Raw genomic sequence first — 24,932 nt, 5'->3', positions numbered from 1 at the left:
GATGCAGTTTTTGGAAACTGCGCAATCAACTGGGCACCAGTTCAGACATCATCGCATGTAACTCCAACATTTACTTCTAGGCCTTAGCATAAAACATGCACCTGTCACAAAGTCATTGAGGACCTGCAGAAGGTAAAAAAAACACTACTGGCAGTACTTCAGGAACACACTTAAAATGCTATTTGTCTGCTCAAGACTTCAAAGATGGAGTAAAGAAGAATGTTTTGGAGTCACTATTAAAGAAACTAACAACAATTTTGAAGGGCCAGAAAAACACCCCAATCAAATATGAAAAGCTATGACAACCAAACAATGCCACGTTTTATTCTGATATCACATACACACCAGAGAACCAGATGGTGTGAAAACATTATCTAAAAACAACCACAATGAGACTCGGATGAGGGGTGTTAGGAATTGTGAATTATATTAACCCCTCTGGTCAACATAAGCACACATGATATTTCAAATCAGAAATCAAAACACTGGAATATATAGTATTAGATTCTACAAATTAACGCTGAAAAAATAAACCCTATATTAAAACCTCCAACTAGTGCTTTCATAACATGAAAGTCTTTTCACTAGAAAAAAAGCAAGGTTCCAAGTTGAGTTTGCTGTAAATATGCAGACAACGGAGTTGATAAATAGGATATTAATATGGCTACGACCTTTGGAGTCTTTAAAGTATTGTTGTGAGGCAAACTTGGTTGCTTTGCAGCGGTCCTTCCTTACCTCTACTCCTCACTAAGAGATCCTTACACAAGCATACGTACCCCCCTCGGTCAGAAATTGGGTAATTATTAAGTTGGTACGGTCACCTCCCTCCCAAATTAAACACAAACTGGTCAGGCTAAAACAGTTCTGATGGAATCCCTGCTCAGGGCCTGTAGCTATCGCTCAAGCAAAAGACAACCCTCGGTGCAATGTGTGTGACATTCAAGCAACAGCAACAATTCTGAAGAAAACCCAATAGAATAAAATTCCCAAACCAATGTACAAAAAAAGAAAAATAATGAGCAAAAACAAACCAAGATCGTTAAAATAGGGAAAGCACCTTTGAAAAAGTTTGCAGGGTAAAAAACCTACTAAATTTCAGCCCAATGGTGGTGGGACAGAGGTCAGATACCAAGCGGATTGTTCCGGTCACACCTTCCAATTAAGTATCTGAAATGGAAGTGAAAATCGTCCATGGGGCAGGGTCCCTCGAAGTCTGATGTGTCATACTGCTCTAGCTGAAGCCTTTAATTTTGACACCAAACGTTCTGAGCAGGACAAAGCTGTATTTCACAGCCACTGAAGGGGTTTTGTAAGTTGGACAGATTAGTCGCCTTGACCAAGTCCAAGGTTTTACCTTTTGCCCTTCTTTTTTTTTTTTTTAAAGCAAGTTCCACACCAGTAAGCAAGCTGGAAACTATAGATGGGCAGGGCTCCTTCGGACCAGATACTCTTAGTGCGGTCCTTTTTAACCGGTTTTCATTGTGGCAAAAAGCTCAGAGTGGGATGAATCTGGTTTTCTTGCCCTTCTAAGGTGTGACCTTCCTGGGAAAGACTTAGCACCTTGTCCCGATACTCCAGAGGTGACCAAAATGGCATTTCATTTTGCTCCAATTGCTGGAAATTCCTTCAGCCCCTAGATCCTCAGCATAGGCTACTAAGCACCAGGTCTCTAAAATGGGCCAGGGCTGTGTGGTTAGCTGAGTCCTGTTGGGAGCCTGCAGTCATTCTTTTTTTTTTTTTTTTTTTTGGAGTCCCTAACAGGCAAACAGAATCATTTGACCCTCTGGGAGCAGTTCCAGTACCTGGGGGTGAAGCACAGGTTTCCTAGAGGGAGCCTCTTCTTCCAGCAGGAGTAAGGGAGTCTTTCTTGCAGCAGGGTAATCTTCTTCAGGTGGGGTCTTGTAAAGTACAGGAATGTTCTGAGAAGGTGGTAGAAGTGCAAGGTTGAGCAAGTGAAAAAGGCAGTGATTGTTAAAATTCTGCCAACAATCCTATTTTCACACATTCTCCCAACCTCCTTTTGCAGCACTTTCCTTTTGCACTTTTGTAAAATTACACAGGAGCCTCTTTCAACGTCGCAGAACCGGTCTGCCACCAGGCAAACCTGTCCTTAGCCCCTCCACTGTTCATATGATCTATCTTCCTAACAAGTTCAAACTAATGCTCTTTCCCACTGTACCGAAGTCTGGCGATTTAAGAAGGCATTCACTGGTCTCTCCAAGTCAAAAAAGATATTGCAATTGTTGTCCTTCCTTCTGGTGGCTTTTCCTGTCCACTCCCCGAAAGTTAATACCTGTTAAGCAGTCAACAGTTAATAATACCCTGACTTCTTCCTTGAACACGTCCACCCAGAGTACTACGGCGCTCCCAGGAGACAAATGTTTTTCATAAATGGGTTTGGTGTAAATACCCATGACACTTCACCTTCCATGGACTTATATGGAAGTTAAATAGGTCAAATGGAGTTCCAATGCACAGCACACTTTTTAAAGAGGGAAGCACAGGCACTTTTGCTTAGCAGTGGTGCAGGGCACAAAGTTCTAAAGCCAACAAAATTAGAGAGAAAAAAATGGGGCGACTGCACAAAAATGATAAAATTCCTTACACTAAGATACGAAGACTATCACATTTGAATGAGTGTGGCGATCACTGTAATAGTTGTCAGACGTATTGTGCTTTTTAAAAATTACCGTAACAATTCACTGCAACAGAACCAAAGCATTTGATTAATTGAATACAAAAGCTGGTGCAAATCTCTGAACTGATTGGCAACTAGACAGTGGAATTAAAATATATTGCAATTGGGACTATGCCCCACACCAAATAAACCCCCCCCCCCAAAAAAAAACAACCCTACAAAATAAATGAGATCACAAAAGGGGCAAACACTACAAAATACAAGTCATGAAAGAAATACACCTCCCATATGGAAAATTATATCAGAAAGCCTGTGTAACAGTGACAATTTTCAAACTGGTGCGGCTGTCAAGGAGCACAAACAAGAATACTCTTGTGTATTAGGAGGTGCTGTCTTAAAAGATGCACGTGCAACCTTTTCTATGAAAGATAATTTGTAAATCGTTTTCAGAAGACTCTCAATTGAAGTATTCAAAAGGTTTTGTGAATAAGGAAGATCCTTTGATAAGATCCTTTACACTCCTGCGTACGCTTTTAAATTATTCTAAATCATCAAATGGGCATACATACGACAAATAAAATTCATAAAAACAGGAAAAACATGGCACCCTACAGGTTTTACTATTTCGTTAAAAGTTCCATTTCTACTACATGATTTAAGCGTCTTTGAGAAACATTATATGTTCAGTATAGCATGTGAAATGATTCAGTACGGCCAAGCAATGAAAACAGTTCTTACCTAAAAAGCCCTCCGTTCCATCCAAGGACTGAAAGAAAAATAATGTGAAAATTAAGAAAAGTATCACAAACTTCACATCCAAAAAAGTAGCAAATCATGCTTGCTAGGAATAACCTCAACACGTAGGATCCATCGAATTGAAAACAGTAATCTTTACGGACCACTGTGCTACAGGTTATCAACTAGACACCAATTAAAATGAATCACTAGACTAAAGCAGCAGAGGGCCCATTCCTAAATAAACCATGCCTTTTTCACTCCTAGTTCTAAATACATTTTAGAACTTATGATAGACACTTTCCTGGTTTGAGGCTGGTAACCCAGGTGACAGATGTTTTTATGAAACAAAGTTTGAACTACAAAAAAGTACTTACCTACAAAAACGTATGAAATTCCTGTTAAAGTGAATTAGATTTTGTGCTTATACTCTTTCCCATGCCCCATGTGTTTGTGTTCTGAGGCTATCCAGTGGCACGAACAGAAAATAATGCGGTTAATAAAGAGTTTTCTCCAATAATAATACTAAACTGGTTTGTTGTGATTACTCATTTTCTAGTGCATTTGCACATTTCTCACCAGTTTCCTCTATTACAATTAGGCTAATCCGTGTAAGTTTTCTGACAGATGGTTGAGAATTTCACCTTGCTAATAGCCTACAGGTTTAAAGTAACAGTCACCGTAACATTATCTTTCTCTACGCCTCTTATCCTGGCTCTCTCATTCAGCACTTGTAGGTAGACTCCACCGCAACAGTTGTCAAAGTGAAGAGAAGTTGGCAGGATCCATGCACAGGGACGCACTGGATGATTAATAACTATTTGAGAACGGGCTACACGGCAGACCTTATTAGCTCAAAGGCTGGTCTGCCCAATGAAAACCCCCTGTTTGATTTAGACAGATGCACAAAGTGTACGTCACATCGCGATTGTGCGAATTCACCTCAGACGAGCAGCCATTGGGAGACGTCAAAAAGGCAGGACGACGATATCTTCCTAAAGACCACATTTCTACAATACTTTTGGTATCACAGAAGGGGTGAGTCCAGAGATCCGCCGTGCCCCTATGGTACACTGTGGTAGGTTCCAGAGAGTAAAGAGCTTGGAGCCTGCTGCTTATGCAACAGGCTGATGTGTGCACCAGGCTGGGAGACTTCAACACAAAGTCTCATGCCACAAGAAGCCACTGGTTCAAAAGGCTTGTGCACCACCAGGACAACACCAGGTTCAGGTCCAAAGAAGAAGTAGCATGTCATACGAGAGGAAACATGCATTAAGTCTGTAAAATGCCACTTGATAGCCTTTGCTATTAGTGGAGCAAGATTGCCTTACTGATCCTTTAGGTTTTCATTGCCACAAGAGGGCTTCTTGTACGCTCCTATCTGTGTCCTCCTTTGAGACCAGCGATCACATTATCCACTGCACAGGTAAGGATGCTGATGTTCTTCACTAGTGTCCAGTGGATGGAACTCAGTCATTTACTTCCCCTAAATGCACCTCGGTGTGGACAATAAATCTGCTGCTGCTAAACTGCTGACAAAGGGGCCAGGATTTTGGTGAATACGCTATGGGGTGAGAGTGGGAATGAATGACAGTGGGGAAGCACTGAAACTGAGTGATGGCGTCCTGTATTGGCAGTAATTATGTTCTATCATTAAATGGGGTTACTTCCTGTTTATGACCCAATGGAGTACTTGAAATTAGGCATCCTGAAATACAGGAAGCACAGCCAATCACTACATAAAAGTTGAAGGACATAAGCACAGGTCGGCATCGTATGACTTCTACAGCTGCAAGAATTGGTTTAGGGTGCGAACAGAGAAAGAAAAGTGTGATTAACATTCCTTTCCCCTTTCTAGGAGTGGGAATGGCTTGACAGCTCATAAAAGGCAGAGCCTCCCTACTTCCTGCAGAGGTTCTTGGGACTAAGACAGAGGCAGTGTAGCAGCATTGAAAGCTACACAGCTGCTCTTACTCACCAAGAAGATCCATGCTTCATTTGCAATTTGGCTCCAGCAGTACTAAGAGAGGAAAAGGACTATTAAGTGTTCGCCACACCCCTGGAATGGAGCTTGCCCCTGAGCTAGGAGCAAGGACAGCGGATGTTTCCTAGGTAAGTCTTTGGGTTCTTTTGGCTTGCTTATACAGCACTTTGTCTTTGACTGCCTTCTGCATGAGAAAGAGAAAAGGAAAAAAAACTTGGAGCAAAAAGGATTCATCAGCTTTAAGAGAGAAATGTCTTTCCTAGCCAAGCAGGAGAAGAGGGCCTTGCCCCAAAGGGTTTCCTTGTGGTCCTCTGGGAAGGGTCCTAAAATGCGAAAACTTCAACCTTTACTTCCCCCATGTTAGCCTATGGACACTGAACCAAGATTTCTACTCTGCACACGGGCGCCTGGGGAATCATACCTGCTTACACCTTTGGAGTTTTAGTACTTCCCCAGTCCATAGGGTCATTTGCAACTGCTTTACACCCTCCTGAATAAGCCTGAGCTGCTCTTCACAGCTAACCCTATGAGAGCTCTGGTTATCTAGAGCAACCTACACTGTCACTAAGGGCTGCACTCAGTACAGGGTGTCTCACCTATAGGGGTACACGATATACAGAGCCAGCCTACTACAGTGGGTCTTGTATAGATGCCACCCCAGCAGGCTGACATCCATTTCTTTTCAAGTCTTTCCACACCAGAAGCACGGAGCCATGAAGAACACTGACCCTGGTGCATCAGAACCAGGGCCCTGAAAGGGAAGTCCCTGTACCTAGAAGTCAGTTAACAGAGCAGGAAGGAGGGGTGTGTCGTAAGTAATCTGCAACTAGAATGTTTCCCTACCACAATTTGTTACCAAAGCTAAGTAACATATTCATCTGATAGAGATTTCTGGTTGCAGACTCCTTACCTTAGAATAGATAACCAACCAATAACATCCCTGGAGGTGGGTCTGCGAACCAAGATCATACTAGGAAGTCTCACAGGACCGAAAGGGCAAAGTACCCTTCCCTTCGGACCTAACTGTCCAGGCAGTATTGTTTTCATGAACGCGTACAACAACGCCCATGCTGCTGCCTGACAGATATCCAGGAATGGAACTCCGTGTGCTAACGCAGTGGTTGCGGTTGTTGCTCCGGTGGAGGGAGCACGCAAACCCTCCAGGGATTGCTTCTTAGCAAATGTGTAGCCCTTTTTAATACAGAGAACAACATATCTGGATATGGTTCTCTTCTGCACTGCCCGACCTTTCTTCGCACCTGCATGACTCACAAAGAGTTGATCATCCCCCTGGAATTCTTTGGTATGATCAATATAGAATGCCAACGCTGTTTTTGGGTCATGCACTGAAGTCTCTCCTCTTACTTAGAAGAGGTGCGTAAAAAGTAGGAAAAGTGATGGATTGACCTAAATGAAAGGGCATGACCATTTTTGGTAAAAAGAAAGCCCTGCTACGAGGCACCACCTTGTCGGGATGGATGGAAATGAAGGGTGGCTTTGATGAAAGAGCCTGCAGCTCTCTGACCCAGAGGGCAGAAGTGATCGCTACAAAGAAGACTGTCTTTAGAGTTAGAACAACTAAGGGGATGGTTATGAAGTGGCTCCAAAGAAGCACACATCAGCAAAGTAAGTTCTAATCTCATTGGGGGATAGCGGATAGGTAAAAAGACAAACCAAAGGCGAGTTCACACAACACCTCATCTCACTAAAGAAAGAAAAGCATAAGCCTACAGAAAATGGTCCTATTTCTGTCACAAAAGAATCTGAAAACATTGTCAGAAGTACAAATGCAGCAGAATACACTTTTTAAAAAAAACATAGCGGAGGTTGAATATTTTAAGGAGAAAAAAAAGACGTCACTGAGAAAACAAAGTATCAGAGGAATTACCTTGAGAGGTCTGGGATTCTTCAAAAACCATAAAACCGAAAGAGGACACAGCTAGCTGCCTAAACATGGAGGCTTTTGAGTTAACGGTGGATCACACATTTTGGTGGTAGAATACCATTTCACACATGCACCTATGATTAACTTGCTCAACACTGCCCTAGCTTCAGCCCTCATTCCAAGTTCTCATGGGGGACTCCATACAGGTTTTGTCTATGAAGCCCAACTGTGTCACATTGACATGTAGTATGAAGACCATGTGCCCCATTACGTATGGCATTTGGTCAGTCGAAGAAATGTATCCAGCTGTACCTGCATAGGCTGCATGAAGCCGCCCGTTGCTCCAACTGTCAGTCGACCAGATGTCTGACTCTGAGGTGTGGGAGCTCTTGGACGATTCTGTGGTAGAGGATACACGTTGGTAAGTGGTGCCAGGACTTGGTTAGAGTTTGATCTTGCTGCACCCATTGCAGAATTCATGTTCTGTGCTCTGTGGGAGCTTGACATTGATTGAGGGGCAGGCATTGAAGAGTTTGTAGCTTGCAAGATGCCCCCTTTTTCAGAAACAATTTTACCTGCCAAAAAAAAAAGAAATTAACATTAACTCTGTACACATTCTAGAATCTCATTTTAGTAGACAAATACTTGTATGTGACTGTGGACGGAGGCTAAGAAAGGGTGGATAGGAGAGCACAGTAGTGGTCTGTTGCAAGACCTCATCATTTATTAATGTCCAATCTTTACCTGGTCCAGAAGGTTTCTTTAGGAAACCTCTTTTCATAGTCCTTAATAGATGTGGTATGAGCAGTACAGCTTAATCAAAAGAACAAGTGAAAAACATTTAGGAATCCCAAAACAGATGAGACATAACACAATAAATACCCAACATGAATTTATAAAGCAGAGTGTAGCTTTATATAGACACTAAAACCACAAGGGGAACTGGAGATATGACTTTCCAAGGGCAAGTCAAATACTTTAACTTTAGTCATTTACATGCAATAAATCGCTGTAAGCAGTTTGTAGCCAATTGACAAAAAATCCTATTAGAATGCACTAAGGGCTGGTTGTAGGAAGTTGGCTCTGTATGCACTATTTCAAAGTAAGGAATAGTATGCACAGAGTCCAAGGGTTCCCCTTAGAGGTAAGATAGTGGCAAAAAGAGAGAATACTAATGCTCTATTTTTTGGTAGTGTGGTCGAGCAGTAGGCTTATCAAAGGAGTAGTGTTAAGCATTTGTTGTACATACACACAGGCAATAAATGAGGAACACACACTCAGAGACAAATCCAGGCCAATAGGTTTTGTTATAGAAAAATATATTTTCTTAGTTTATTTTAAGAACCACAGGTTCAAATTCTACATGTAATATCTCATTTGAAAGGTATTGCAGGTAAGTACTTTAGGAACTTTTAATAATTACAGTAGCATATATACTTTTTACATAAAACACATTAAGCTGTTTTAAAAGTGGACACTTAGTGCAATTTTCACAGTTCCTGGGGGAGGTAAAGTATTGTTAGGTTTTGCAGGTAAGTAAACCACCTACAAGGTTAAGATTGGGGTCCAAGGTAGCCCACCGTTGGGGGTTCAGAGCAACCCCAAAGTCACCACACCAGCAGCTCAGGGCTGGTCAGGTGCAGAGTTCAAAGTGGTGCCCAAAACGCATAGGCTTCAATGGAGAGAAGGGGGTGCCCCGGTTCCAGTCTGCCAGCAGGTAAGTACCCGCGTCTTCGGAGGGCAGACCAGGGGGGTTTTGTAGGTCAGCGGTGGGGGTGGGGGAGGGGGGGGGGGGGGGGGAAACAAGCTCACACAAAAAGTACACCCTCAGCAGCACTGGGGCGGCCGGGTGCAGTGTGCAAACAAGCGTCGGGTTCGCAATGTAAATCAATGGGAGACCAAGGGGTCTCTTCAGCGGTGGAGGCAGGCAAGGGGGGGGGGGGCTCCTCGGGGTAGCCACCACCTGGGCAAGGGAGAGGGCCTCCTGGGGGTCACTCCTGCACTGAAGTTCCGATCCTTCAGGTGATGGGGGCTGCGGGTGCAGGGTCTTTTCCAGCCGTCGGGATTTTAGAGTCAGGCAGTCGCGGTCAGGGGGAGCCTCGGGATTCCCTCTGCAGGCGTCGCTGTGGGGGCTCAGGGTGGACAACTTTGGTTACTCACAGTCTTGGAGTCGCCGGAGGGTCCTCCCTGTAGCTTTGTTTCTCCACCAGTCGAGTCGGGGTCGCCGGGTGCAGTGTTGCAAGTCTCACGCTTCTTGCGGGGATTGCAGGGGTCTTTAAATCTGCTCCTCTGAAACAAAGTTGCAGTCTTTGTGGGACAGGGCCGCTGTTCTCGGGAGTTTCTAGTCTTTCTTGAAGCAGGGCAGTCCTCTGAGGATTCAGAGGTCGCTGGCCCTGGGGAAAGCGTCGCTGGAGCAGGGTTCTTTAGAAGGCAGGAGACAGGCCGGTAGGACTGGGGCCAAAGCAGTTGGTGTCTTCTTTTCTTCTTCTGCAGGGGTCTTTCATCTCAGCAGTCCTCTTCTTCTTGTAGTTGCAGGAATCTAAATTCTTAGGTTCAGGGAAGCCCTTAAATACTAAATTTAAGGGCGTGTTTAGGTCTGGGGGGTTAGTAGCCAATGGCTACTAGCCCTGAGGGTGGGTACACCCTCTTTGTGCCTCCTCCCAAGGGGAGGGGGTCACATTCCTATCCCTATTGGGGGAATCCTCCATCTGCAAGATGGAGGATTTTTAAAAGTTAGAGTCACTTCAGCTCAGGACACCTTAGGGGCTGTCCTGACTGGCCAGTGACTCCTCCTGGTTATTCTCATTATCTCCTCCGGCCTGGACGCCAAAAGTGGGGCCGTGACCGGAGGGGGCGGGCAACTCCACTAGCTGGAGTGCCCTGTGGTGCTGGAACAAAGGGGGTAAGCCTTTGAGGCTCACCGCCAGGTGTTACAGCTCCTGCCTGGGGGAGGTGTTAGCATCTCCACCCAGTGCAGGCTTTGTTACTGGCCTCAGAGTGACAAAGGCACTCACCCCATGGGGCCAGCAACATGTCTCGGTTGTGGCAGGCTGCTAGAACCAGTCAGCCTACACAGGTAGTTGGATTAGGTTTCAGGGGGCATCTCTAAGGTGCCCTCTGGGGTGTATTTTACAATAAAATGTACACTGGCATCAGTGTGCATTTATTGTGCTGAGAAGTTTGATACCAAACTTCCCAGTTTTCAGTGTAGCCATTATGGTGCTGTGGAGTCCGTGTTTGACAGACTCCCAGACCATATACTCTTATGGCTACCCTGCACTTACAATGTCTAAGGTTTTGCTTTGCCCCTGTAGGGGCACAGTGCTCATGCACTGGTGCCCTCACCTATGGTATAGTGCACCCTGCCTTAGGGCTGTAAGGCCTACTAGAGGGGTGACTTATCTATACTGCATAGGCAGTGTGAGGTTGGCATGGCACCCTGAGGGGAGTGCCATGTCGACTTACTCGTTTTGTTCTCACCAGCACACACAAGCTGGCAAGCAGTGTGTCTGTGCTGAGTGAGGGGTCCCCAGGGTGGCATAAGATATGCTGCAGCCCTTAGAGACCTTCCCTGGCATCAGGGCCCTTGGTACCAGGGGTACCAGTTACAAGGGACTTACCTGGATGCCAGGGTGTGCCAATTGTGGAATCAAAAGTACAGGTTAGGGAAAGAACACTGGTGCTGGGGCCTGGTTAGCAGGCCTCAGCACACTTTCAATTCAAAACATAGCATCAGCAAAGGCAAAAAGTCAGGGGGTAACCATGCCAAGGAGGCATTTCCTTAAACTAGTCATCACAGGATGGGGCCAGTCGCAGGTATCACTCCAGTCGAAAGCGACAGTTAACCTGTTGTAGTAGCAGTCTTAAGGTCTACAGTGTACATTTTTCCTTTAACGCGGTCCAGCCAAGCAGTTGTCCTGAAGTTGAAGGAATGTTGAAGCGATGCATTGAGTTTTCCGGGCACTGGGTGCAGCAAGTGCAGTCCCTCTTTGCTGGGCCCAGGAAGCAGCAGGGCAGTCCTGTTTTTTTCCAGTCCAGCAGAAACCTGAGGAACTGTAGGTCTGGGGTGCCCATTTTATGCCATCTTCTCGGTAGTGGGAGAGGAGGGCTCATTAGGCAATGGGGGAAATGGTTCCCTCAAGGCTACCTTTCCCGTTTACTTAACTTCCTGGGGGTTTAGCCACCAAACAATTTTAGAATAACCCTCTCTACCCAAATCCAAGCTGGTAGAAGGCCCTGAGAAGACCCCTGTGGTGTACCAAGCACAATGAGCCACCCCTGGAAAACTGTTCTGCAATGGGTTTTCCACCTCTGGAGGAGATGCCAGCCTGCCTACACAAAAGGAGCATATAGTCGAATTGGGCCACCCTATATTCCACCAGGAAACTGGGTATGAATTCTCATGTATTAAAAAAAAAAGTATTCCTTAAGGAGTCACTTATAATAATAATAATATACTTACATTTTAATTGCTTTATTAATCCAACTATACAATACTTAAATCACAAATATTAAGGGCTAACATTATCTATTTATTTTATTTACAGTAAAGCTATTTACTTTTTTTTAATACTTTTTCCATGTAGCACAACACAATGAATTCCAATTTCAACATACAACTTCTGATTATATAGCAAAACACAGTATCATAATTTCAAAATACAATCAGGGTTCTTAATACAATGTTTTTTCAATAACACTGCCCACCAACATTGAACAAACCAATAGATTATGTTGTATTCCAAAATGGTCAACGTGGGGTGGTATATCAATCTAACACAATGTGCATTTCCTATTCAAGTAGGTCCACTACTGATTTCATAGTAAAATGAAACAGATGAGACCATCAAGACAGTGTTGGAAAACAAAGCCAAAGTTTACAGTCCCCTGAAAGATCCAACAAGATGCCAAATTATATAGTCAACACAAGAATAGTATGCCTAGAGAGGCAATACAATGTGGACCACTTTCCCACAATGTACAAGGCCAACTCATGTCTGAGTGACCTACAAAGTATCTTCGATTCGACCAAAAATGTGCCTGCATGCTTCCAAAAAAGTGAACAAAGTGCCACAATTCAGTAAATCACTCCACTGAGTGCAAATAACTGCCAAAGCCTCAATGAATATTAACTTACCATTAAATTACCAAAAACTAAATATTCACTTTATTTCTTAAATAAAACAAACAAAAAATAAAATCCGCCAAAAACTCAATACCATTCCAAGTACAGCAAAACTTCAACTAATTGCTGTTTACGCTACTATTGCACGCAAGTCAACTAGAAGATGTAAACATACTCCCCCACCCCCCCCTGCCAATTTTACTAAGGCAAAATGAAGACAGAATGCCATAGTAATAACGCCCCCAAAGGTTCACTTACTCCTACGTAGGTGCAGTCCTGACAAATCTGCATGGCCCGTTCCTCACCTGCAGTAGGAATCACACCCAAAGTTGAGTGCAAACGTTAATAAATCGTACACCCAGCGTGAACCTGACCACTATACTGGTCATGTCAGGCAAGAAAACAGCCAGTGCCATTTTACAATGGTGCGCCAAATCATACTGGCTATTGATTAAGAACAATCAAGGGGCTAAAATACACATACTAAATTGAAGAAATAAAACAAAAAAAATATACCGAACTATGAATTAAAATCAGTCCTCTAAACTAAGATACTGTAGATCATTCTAGTAAGTGTCTGGCCAACATCTTTAAAGGACAAAACCTTCTTCTACTCTACTACTTATGCCCATCACAGTAGCTCAAATTAAAATATTAACAATGTGAAGGAAGATGCTGTAAGATTGTTATTTTGAGATATGAGTGAATCTTTTTGCCCAAACCAATATATCAAGGAACACACCACTACACACCTCAGTCTATACAGATAAAAGTAATGCCTCCATAGGGCATAAAACAATCTTTATTTCAGTAAAAGTAGTGAGGCTCTACTGTAGTACACTAGGAAGTTATAATTACCTTAAATGAGCCTATCGAGTAGTATCTGTAGCAAACTGGGTCCCATCCATTTCACCCACTCAGATTTTTTGCTTTATGAACACCCAGTTTTGGCCCTTTACTGTAGAGGAGTCTCACCACTAAGACTTACCCACGGGAATCACATGGTAATTGGACTGCACATGTTTACTGCAACTGTCCCTTTTATAAGATATGGCCACTGTGACACAGTCAGGGTAGAGGGTCTCTGGTGGGGTAGGCCTTATATTAGTGGTCACTAATAGGTGTTACTGGTATATCTTCAGAGTCACTTTATTATACCCATAGTGTGAAATTTGCCCTAAATTGCCATTGTGCTCCACTTAGGACTACACAGTCCAATAAGATATCAAGCTGGAGTGGAACATACAGGCAGTTTGAATATGCAGGTCACATGGAGCAATTATAAGGGCTTCACTCAGCTCCTGAGAAGGAGGGGTTGGGAGAAGAATCTGCATCTGGTTATTAGCTGTTACACATTAACAGGGTTGGCTTAGCCCAGGCCCACTAAACGAAGGAGGAACCCCAGACATCTGAAGCCAACACAAGAGGGGCTCCCCCTCTGGAGGTTTGGTGGGAACATCCCTGGCAGTGATGTCAACTAGGGCCCCCAAGAGGAACTGTGCACACTGATTACTTGACAGCGCCACGTTAGATTGTCCTGAGTGCTGTGCAGGAGAGTTGAGACAGCGGTGGAGGGGTGATGTGGTCTCCACTTAAAACAACTATTGCACAAGGGAGAGACCGAGTTAGGCCCTGGATTTGGACGGCGATAGCAGCAACACTACTGATAGCTGAAAGGACAAGTTTCCGGATGGACTAAAGAATCTGCAACTGACCCCAGGACTAGTGGGTCTTTCAAGGGCCGGTGAGGCTGGCTCCCTTAGATCCCCCAAGGACCAGTTAGGGAAAGACCTGGATTTCTGTGCACCAGCAGGAGAAGATTATCAGAGACGAGGCAAAGGAGAAAATCTGGTGCAGAGAGGCAGTGGAACCAGCTCCCTGCAAAGTGTGCCACAAGGTCAGAAGACCTGCAAAACTGCTCCAGGTGGCCACAGCTCACCATCAGGAGCACCAAGAGCCTACGATCATCCACATTAGCCCAATGGGGCCTGGAGTGGGAGGAAAAAAAATCAACCCCCTTTAGGCCCCAAAACACACAACCCGACCCTACTGCCCCCCTCCATGAGGTCTGTCATGGGTTTTTAAATACTTCTATCTATTTCAACATACATTTGTTACAAGTTGTTGCTACGTTCTTAAGTAGGGTCTTTGATGAACCTATAATCAGTCTGTTCTTATGCTTGGTACATAACTGAATTAGACGATGCTCTTTTGACTATGAGGAGCTATTCATTTATAACCTGTTTTATGTGCTTTTATGCTAAAAAGAAATAAAGAATTTTGACAGGCTAACTGATACACCCTTATAATAGAATGTTTCATCTGGTGTTGGGGAGAGGGGTAGTGTGAATTTGGGGGTTGTAGGCACTAGGGATCAAATGTGATTTAACAATGTCAAAGGTACTTCCACCTACCTTATGTATATCTTTGTAAATGAATGCATAGTACTTAGTAGTGTGCTTGTAATAAATTAAATTTTCCTTTTCCAAAAATATAAGACTGGGAAAACACTTGAGTGTTATTACTAGCCCCACCACTTCTCCTGATGAGGCCTTGGGTTGCTCTGCTTCACTACCCTAAGATAGTCAAGCGCTACAATGTGGTGCTTAGTTCCCAATATGTAATTAATTGTGGACCATGTACTTGTGCAGGCCTCACATCCTGCACAACTAATAACTATTTCCTACAGTATCAAATTATACATGTACTTTGGGCGTCATATCACATGCACTGGGACCTGTACAGCAGTCTTGAAAAACCAGTGGTAATCAGTTAAAGTTGGGGCGGGTGTCATAAAAATAAAAAAAAGAGGTTCTTTCCTATAGTCAGGTTATATATTCTGAGAAAGCATGCATTTATCTTAAATATACAACTATTCATTTGGGTATACATATATAAATTGAACCAAACTAAAGGTTTTAATTTAGTAGGTTGAGCCTCACGAATGAGAGCTACTTGTAGGCAGTCAGAAAGTTACTAGTAGCTCACGAGCTACTCACTGGAGAAGCTTGGTATAGGTCCTAGGTATTACCTCACAAATACTCACTTGTCACAGAAAGGGTGCACAACTTAAGTTACTGAAGCTACAGCAAGGTGCACTGCAATTAAAAAACATATCCGAGAAAGACATCAAAACCACTGACTGACTGTAACACAGTTGGACGCTTATAGTACTGTAGAGCACATGATGTGCACTCGCCTGCCCTCTAGAGATAGGTTTGGAATACAGTTTCTTTGAAGCTTTGCTTTCAGCTTCAAGTGTCGTGGAAATGTCTAGTGTCACAACAGCAAAATACCACAATGTACCAGAAAGCAATGTCTGAAACACACACCACCTCCAATCAGGAAGGTGTCCATTTGCTTGCTGTGTGTAAATGAAAAGTCCTCCAAACCCTTCATGTATCCTGAGAGGCACAAGTGTCCATGTGAATTTGCAACAATGCTTGTGTAACATTTGGTTTCTCCCTTGTAGTGATCCATTGCAGCATGTGTTTTTGTACATCATGTGATGTGCATAAACTGTAAATGATTATGCTTCGTCCCTTGAAACAGTGCCTGAAAATAGTAGCATGGGGTGGATTAAGGGCTTGGGCATTTTAGGGTAGGGGGTTGTGCTATTTTTTTTTTTTTATTTTTTTTTTTTTAAAGGTTTTAGGGGTCGGGTGGATTAAGTGCTTGGGGTGGGGGGTTGAGCAAATTAATTTTTTTCGGGGCGGGGTTGGGTATTTTAGGGTAAGGGTCACGCTATTTGTTTTGGGTTTTTTTAGGTTTTAGGGGTGGGGTCGATTAAGGACTTGGGGTGGGTCGGGCATTTTAGGGTAGAGGGTTGCGCTATTTTATTTTTAGGTTTGTGGGGTGGATTAAGGGCTATGGGTGGGTGGTTGGGCTGATTAATTTTTTTTAGGGTCGGGGTTGGGTATTTTAGAGTAGGGGGTTGCGCTTTTTTTTTCAGGTTTTCGAGGTGGGGTAGATTAAGGGCTTGGGGTAAAAAAAATTTTTTTTTTTAGGGGTGTGGGTTTGGTATTTTAGGGTGGGGGATGCACAATTTCTTTTTTTTTTTTTAACATTTTCGGGTGGGGTACTTTTGGGTCTCAGACTGTCTTCTCTCCTGCTCCACCTTCAGATCTTCCAGCTGTCCTCTCAGGAAAATGCCTTCTGGACCTGTTCCCTGACAGAACCAACAGGACTTCACTGAATGTGTGCATACTACACAGATACAGGGAGTGGGTATCAGTGCCAGTCTTCTTCCTCCAACAGGAAGGCCACTTGACAAAGTGAAGGCATTAACAAACTTTTTTTACTTCACTTGTGAAAAACAGGCAATTCTGATACGGAGCTGTAAAAGACACCCAGTTAAGTTAGAAATAAATGGTGCATGACAGTACTGCAATATCCTGATGTAAACTGTATGATAAGAGTAAAATTAATACAAATATGTTTAAGAAAGTTAGACATAAATGGTTTAAAGTGAAAAACTACACAAATGTGGGAGAAACAAAATTTCAACTCTCAGCAGCGTTCCAGGATTTGGTCAACATGAGCTAAAAAAATAAAAAAATAACTGGGGCTGTGAGGAAAACCACCAGTACAGTACATGCTAGGAGAAAGAAGCTGCTGAGCTTCTTATAACAGCAGTGTCCTCCTTTACCAGTATCTTTTAACCTAGCAGCCATTCTTTATCTTCATTTTTCTCTACTGAAATGTAGGGTTGTACATGTCTTTTAAACATGATAGACTAACATTTTCAGTTAGATGCTGCAAAGTAGCCTTTTTTTGCTATTCTGTAACTTGACTATTTCAAGAAAGAAAAGAAAAATCTGTCCCTAGTGAAAATTTCTTCTACTATGCTTTGCAAAGAGTTTTCCAGGAGGCGCACATTGGCGGGAGTACTCTCTTATTTAGACTATAAGTAAATATACTACAATGAAGAATGACTGTTACAAATTTGTTAAACGTGCACAGGCACTTCATGGTATGCTGGCCACAAGCACTTGTTTGGCATGGTGGCATAAGTGATACCATGTTACTTATATCTACTGCTACTCCCCTCCTGGGATATAGGCCATGAACCAAGAGTCTCCTGCCATCTCTGTCCTGGGCTTTTCTTTCAATTCAACTCTAGGTATAACCCAATTTCATTGCAGTAGCCCCAAGGTCTCTGCGCTAGGTGTTTCTTGGCCTTCCTTTTTTCCCTTTCCCTTGAGGGTTCCAGATCAGGACTTGCCTAGAAGTGCTTGATGTGTGCATGTCTAGGCTGTGACCTATCCATCTTTTCATGATTTTTTCATGAGCAGGGAGTTGAAAAGTCTGCTGCCATACGTGTTTGGCCAGCAGATTTGGAGGATTTTCCTCAAAAAAGTGTTGATGAAGGTCTGGACTTAGTTGGTGGTGGTCACTGTTGTCCCCCAAGTTTCTGCTCCATATAACCAATTTTACGTTAGTGTTAAAAAGCCTGATCTTGTTTTGCAGCGTTAGGTCTTTGGGGCTCCACACTTCTTTAGCTGAATGAAAGCAGCCCTTGCTTTGCTGATTATTGTTGTGACGTCAGCATCTTTGCTGCCCTGCTTGTCTCCAACACTGCCCAGGTAGGTGAAGGCCTTAACCTCTTCCAATGCATGCCTGCAGGAGTGATTGCAGCCGTGCTGGCCATGTTAGCCTTCAGGATCTTGTTTTTTCTCCTGTGAATGTTGAGGTCAAGCTGTGCTGATGTGGCTGCCACACTGTTGGTCTTCTCTTGCGTAGGCAGATGGGTATAGGAGAGTAGGGCCAAGTCTTCTGCAAAGTTAGGGGGTCGATGAGCTGCATCCAAGGTGTCCACTAGATCCCAATTCTTTGCCTTGCCGTGGATAGCTTCATGATCCAGTCAATGGACAACAGGAAGAGAAAAGGCGAGAGCAAACAACCCTGGCAGACTCTGGTCAGCACATGGAAGGCTTTCATGAGTTGTCCTCCATGGACTATCTTGCAGGTCATTCCCTCGTAAGAGTTCCTAATGATTCTTACAGGTTTGTCTGGAACACCTTAGATGGGGAGGAGTTTCCAAAGGGTCTCTCTGTCCACACTGTTGAAAGCCTTCACACAGCCAAAGTTGACAGGAGGTAGAGTTCCATTCGCACACATAGTGTCATGCTTCATCATTTGGCCACCTATCCCCACCCGGTTGTATGAATAAAATTATCTAGCAAATCACCAGTGTGGATTACACCTTTTAATAGTGGTGTCTGCTAGTGAATTAAAAGCAAAGTAGGGACGATTTTTGAGAATACTGACATTGTCTCTCTAATCCTGACGGCCAACATGTTTCTTTCCTCACGTGTAGCCATTGCTGGTCTGGGGCATTCTCCAGGGCCTGGGATCCCTCCTAAGTATAGTGTCAAGAAAAGGAGTATCCTGACTTAACGGTAAAAGACTCATGTATAACACTCATGGCCTACTGGAGTATTTACTCAAATCTTGAGGGCCTATGGAAGGAAGCTTTAGACATGGCATGCACAAATGGCTATATGTACGTGAACACATCACACAATCACAGCAAACCACTGCAAACAAGGTGTCAAAACACATGCCAATAGTGGTATCACAACCATGCAGTTATTCATTGTTGTGGAAGCAGTGTTGAAGACCATTATTTTCTGCATTCACTTCATATGTAATGAAAAAACACTTTTTTCTCTCTTACCCTAAACTTTAAGGGCAAATGGCCCCTGGTCTGGGGTGGGGCTGATGCCCTTTATAGTCATACACTAAAAGAGAAATCAAGGGGAAAGGAAAAACAAATGCCATAGGGTGGTATTACAGGTTTAGCAGTTTCCTCGACTTTCTCCCATCAAAGCAGTGGCAAGTATGCTCTAGCAGGAGTTAAAAGCAGAAAAATACGAGATGCCCGGTCTCTCTATGACTTCATTAAAGGTGTAGCGGTCTGTATATCTAAATAAATAAGCAAACACACACACCAGGCATCTGTCTAGGTTACTATTCGTCATGCTAGATCAAGAGCATTTTCAATAGAGCCTCCGCAGCTGTAAAAATCAGACCCCGCTCCCTCCCGAGATCCTAACCCACACGTGCCTGTTTGTAGCAAGGCACCTATAGTGAAAACTTGAAAACAAGGAAAGACTCATCTTGCTCAGAGCAAGGGGCTACAGTGCTCCCAAGAGATTCCAAAATTCACCCCCGGCACTTACTTCAAAGGGAGCAGTCATATAGAACACCTATTCGGGCTCCCTCCCAGCCGCTTGCGTCAGTGGCCTAGTGCGGAGCGCCCTATTATGAAGCTGGTCTAAGTCTGATTGGCGTTTTCCAGGGTGCATGGAAGACCTGTCATCACAGCGCGTCCCTTGTGTGGAGACCCATGAGACATGGCCCTCTATCGCGGGGATGTGGGGGCATATGTGGATCTAAGCAGCACATTGGCAAGTGCTGGGATCAAATAATCTTAATGGAAGGGGGGGGAGAAAGAAGAAAGGAGGTGGGTATGGGGAATAAAATGTGGGAAATGCAGCAAACCTATAAGTATGCAGACAACACCACAGAATCATTTATTTACAGTGGCCCTGGCCCTAGCATATGGTGCACAAATACACAATGCATGTAAAGTTAAATTCCACTTGTGGACAGCAGAAACTGTTGTGCCATCCACTATGGATGGTATTTAAGACATGGCTTCAGGCTTACGTTGTGTTGCCCGACAGCAACAGATCAGACCTGTTAAGCTTACCATTCCAACAGTTAGGAAAATCTGATTTTAAATACTTAATAGGCCACCCCCTAAGAACACATTGCCTTCCACAAGGTATGGCACATACAATTTACGAGTGTGAGAAATGGCAATGACTAAGCCCAAAACAACATTGTCACTGATCAAGCAGTAGCTGGCACCATACAAAAGTCAAAGTATGGATTATACAATTTAATCTAGAGCCCCTGATCTGTACCAGCTACAGGCTCTATTCAAAGATATGTTTGACCAGCTTGGAAGGACAATGGTAGATAATTTACTTCAATGGGGCCTTCTCCATCAAAAGCAAATGTTAGGTGACACTTAGAAGGGACCCATCTTTTGCCCGCCTAGGCAAACTGGAACCAAACTCAGTGTGAAGAAATCTATCCCCACAACCAGTTTCAAGAGACCAGAAGAAGGGGCTTGCACATTAGCCAGACTACACTTCTGGGTGGACGCAAAGGCTCTGCACAAGGAGCAAAGCATTTCTCCAATTTTGAGAGTGAGGGGCCACAGTGCGATTGTCTGAAGAAAGGCAAACAGGAACTACTGAAAAAACGGCTGGTGTTGGGCATAAATGTGACATCTCAAGGAACCCACCTCAGAATAATTTCTGGACCTGTTGAAAAATCAGATCAAGGACTAGACCTGCTCTCTGATACCCAAGAGGATCCCCGACTGATTGGACCTGCTCCCTCTCGTACCTAGGAAAGATAGGTAGCCTCCATGGGGCAGTTGGCTAACGTCCTGTGTGACTAGTAGTAGTGTTCTCCTGTGGTGGTTTGGACACAAGAACAAAGTTTGGAAACTTTTGAAAATGTTTCATCCAGAGCTCCAGGAACACCCGTGAGTGAAAGTATCCAACCTGCATAAATGAATTTCAGCTTCATCCTGCCATCAAGGCTCCTAGAACCAACAGACTTTCTGTATTGGGACTTAGAACGTTTTCCGTGAGAACTCAGCAAAGCTCCAGTCGAACCAACCGGCTTCAAGCATCCGGTCTTTGGTTCCATGGCAGAGGTTACAGTTTTAGCAGCAGCCCGCTCATGGAGAGTTTTTCCTTTGTGTATTTGGACTTAAAAGCCTTTTCAAACTTTTTGACTTGCAGCCTTTCAGCAGGACCAATCACCTTGTTGTATTCAACCAGAGCTCCATTGTGCTCTGCCTCAAATTGCTCCTAAGTCTCAGTCTGCCACTTCCATAGACTAGCAATTCCACTTATTGCTTTTGGTGCCATTTTCACTTACATCTTTAGCAATTCATAACTCTGGATGCCCTTACTGCATTTCGGTCGTATTTTATGCCGATTTTTTTCTTTTTAAAGAACTGTTTTTGCAATTTTGTTTTGCTTTAAGACTAGCTGCCATTACCAAGGATTGAACACAGGTTCAGCATGTAGTGGTCGTGTCCTTTGAATTAGGACAATTGTCCACCCCATATAATAATCAATTTTCCTACAGAAAATACTGCACTTTTACAAAACAAGCAAAATAGCAACCTACAAGACTTATTTTTGAGCTTTTATTTGGAGTTAAGAGCAGAGAAGGAACAGTTTGCCAAGTCTAGTTGTGGAATGTTCAAGCACAAGTATAAAACTTGAGATTCTTTAATTTACATTGACGATAAGCCTACTTTCTTGTAAAAGGCCAACTAAATTTGCAAAATGACTTTGCCCTCACCAAATCCTTCTGCATGTTTCGTCCATACATCTGAATCCCACTGAAACTTTATATCTCCTAAAGGCTCAACTGGGTCCACAATCATCTTCAAAGCACGGTGTAGCTGAAAATATATCTATGGAATGGGACAGAAATACAAAGGCACGAGAATTATCAAATATGTTTTACTTTAAAAACAACATGCACAAGAGTGGATCAGCATAAGCGGAAAGACAGGTCAAAGAAAATATACAAAATAACAGAAAAGAAAAAAGGGAGCAAGGTCACATGTAACAGTAAGAAGGAAATAGGACTAAAGAGCAGCATAATAACAAAATCAGACTGTCTCGACGGCATTGCTAGGGAATCTGCATTCACCAACCTCTCAGTATTCTAAACAGAATGAAGAGGGTTAAATATACTTAAGTATAACAGGTCAGAAGCGCTAAGGAAGAGAAGCTCTGAGCATGAAGGAAGGATCTGGTTACATGTTAGTACTTCAAAATCACTTTGTTCAACTTTGCTGGCACGATGGCTCAAGGATTCAGCACTCTATTAAAGCCCACAGGTCGAAAAGCAGCAAGACAGACTCAGGCCTTCATCTGCTTAAGCTCATTAAGATGAGCATCACTGCACTGGGTTATAAGATAAAATGATAAAGCATTTTTTTTTTTTTTAATCTATTATAGATTCACATCAAGTGGCTGGGCTCAAAATAACAAACATAATTCACTATGACATTGACTCAATGACCACAACGCCACACACTCAAGATGCCATATTTTATTTTTCCAAGGCATTGTGATATTTAAGAGGTTAACAAAGAAATAAAACCTACATGCAATCAATAGTTGGACCCTTGAACAACGAAGGGCAAGATCAGCATGGGCCACTTTCAGATGCAAGCAGGAAAGCTAATTTTATAGGTAATGAAATTAACTTTGCAGTATGTGAAAATTAAAAAAAATCATTAAATGTGCACTGAATTAACATTGGTAAAATGTGTGTGAATTCAGCATTTATTTTTTATTTTTATTTTAATAAATTGGACCCTCAGCCATAAAATATGCATAACCATTAATGTAACTCCATATCCCTCCTTAAGCGACAACTTGTAAAGGTGTTTTATCAAGTAAAGTTGGCTTCATACACAGAAATGGGTGAAGTTGGCCTAAACTAGAGACTTCTTCATAAGGATGTTCTTAAATTATTTACCAAAGCTCAGGCAAAGTCAGAGAGATTACATTATATGCAGATATGTTATTGGGTATCCCAATCAACAGTGAAACATGGTGCCTCCAGAGGATCGACAATCTCAAGAATTCATTCAGATGCACAATAACTGACATACAAAATTACAGATCTACATTTTTCTAAAATCTTCACAAGAGCTACCACCCTTCAAAACACAGGGGGGAGAGGGGCATCTGAGAGGGGATTTGTCAGTATAAAAATACTGAGGCAAGATTATGTGCCAAGTAAGTAATTCAGCGAAACATGTTGAGGACAGGGAAACACTACACAAGATAAAGTACAACTGCCACTACCCACTTTTTCTCTTACTGGATTGTGACAGATCCTGGACAAATATGCTAAATAGCGTGTGGCACAATGAGGTCCATCACATATATCTTCTGGGCATGCCTGCAATAACTAGATTTTGCTAAGACATCTATGCCAATGCACAGCTGGCCACAAGGTTCATCTTGCTGAAAGTGTCCAGACATGGCCTTGCTAGGCTGTCTCTCGAAGCAGACTTATCCTATACGTACTTCTTTGGATTTCCTATTATTTCCAAAATCGAAACAAGTCTTATTTGCTCAATAAGAATGGACCATGAACGATCCCTCAAAATGTGGTGACGGATGTTCTGACCCTGCTGAATTTGGAAAAACTGGTTTGTAGTCAGAACCAGGAGAAGCCATTTCAAAGACTGTGGAATTAGAATTATACATTTAGTTTATTATTGTCAAGAACCAACTTGCCATAAAATGATGTGTTGGATCAAGAAGCAATCTCAGAATGCACTGGTTATGGGAACATTCTAGGTTGGCAGGGATGCAGGTATTCAAAAACAACACAGCAGTGTAGTTATTTGAGCTTTAGGTTGCAGTTTTTTTTTAAATGAGGTCCATCTGTCTTGCATGCAGTACCACCATCATTAAATGTTTTTTTTTTTGTTGCACAATTCTTTATTGAGGATTACAAATAGGGAAGTAACATCATGCATGGCAGTTACAATACAAAGGGACATCATGAGCTTTCTCCTTCAATACAGTACACTCAGCATTTTGACAATCGTAAGTGCCTGAACCACAGTGATATAATTCCGTGCCGTACGTATACAAAATGTGAGTAATGAAAGCTTTAGAACATGTAACTGCGTGTCAAGTCCCTGTACATTACCATCAACAGAAAGAAAGGGCAGGGCACTATATAATATTAATAACGGCCATAAACAGGGATGTAAGTGGCAGCTCAGCACCAGGGCTCATTACTACAATAGTCTCAGGGGTACAGGTCTGTTATACCATTATATTATAAGGGGGTGACCCTGATAATACTAGGACCCCTGATAAGTAAGGAAGCAGAGGCGTCAAATGACAATAGTTATCAGTGAGAGCTCTTGTCCTGTGGCGACAGGAGAGTAAACTGTCATGGAATAGATGCAAAGTGGATAAAGGTAGGGCTTATAATCCGTTTTGGGGAGGAAAGGAAGAGAGAGGAAAGTAGAAGAGAGAGGTTTGAGGAAGAAAGAAATATATGCAGAGAGGAGGGGGAAGAGGGGAGCACATAAGTATGAGGGAAGGGAAGGGGGAGTGAGCTATAGAATGAAAAATCAGAAAGCGTGGAGTAAGAGAAGAGAAACAATAGAGTGCAAAAGAGAGGGAGGAAGAAAAGGGGGAGTGAGTGCCAGAGAGGGAAGCGGGAGAGGGAAAGAAAAGGGAGGGAGTAAGAAAGGGAGGGCGACCGCGGCGGGGGTGCAAATTTGGGGGCAGGGGGGCATTCAGTTATCCGCGAGCTGGAGGAAGTGGGCTCAAGTTTGTAGGAACACCTCTGTCCAGCCAAGAATGCCATAAATAATGCATTCGGGGCAGCAGTTTGGAACATAGACGATAGCCATTCATCATTTGGTTGGGGTGGGGGGTTGGGTGTCGAGAGTGGGTTTGCTGCTCGAAAATGTCAC

General features: G+C 43.2%; 1 protein-coding gene across 1 annotated transcript in view; it reads right to left on the bottom strand.

Moving 5' to 3' along the window:
* The window catches only part of TRIM28 (tripartite motif containing 28), a 373,881-nt gene that overhangs the window by 245,739 nt on the left and 103,210 nt on the right, over positions 1-24,932 (bottom strand). Inside the window, exons 8-10 of the mRNA XM_069200493.1 lie at positions 21,767-21,881; positions 7,555-7,817; positions 3,377-3,404 (exon numbers count right to left, since the gene is read on the bottom strand). Of these exons, the coding sequence (XP_069056594.1) occupies positions 3,377-3,404; positions 7,555-7,817; positions 21,767-21,881 (406 nt within the window). The remainder of the gene's footprint in view (positions 1-3,376; positions 3,405-7,554; positions 7,818-21,766; positions 21,882-24,932) is intronic.

The sequence above is a fragment of the Pleurodeles waltl genome, chromosome 7 (assembly GCF_031143425.1).
Source record: "Pleurodeles waltl isolate 20211129_DDA chromosome 7, aPleWal1.hap1.20221129, whole genome shotgun sequence".
Lineage (NCBI taxonomy): Eukaryota > Metazoa > Chordata > Amphibia > Caudata > Salamandridae > Pleurodeles > Pleurodeles waltl.
The sequence above is the reverse complement of the archived record's forward strand: the minus strand, read 5'-3'. Positions and strand labels throughout refer to the sequence as shown.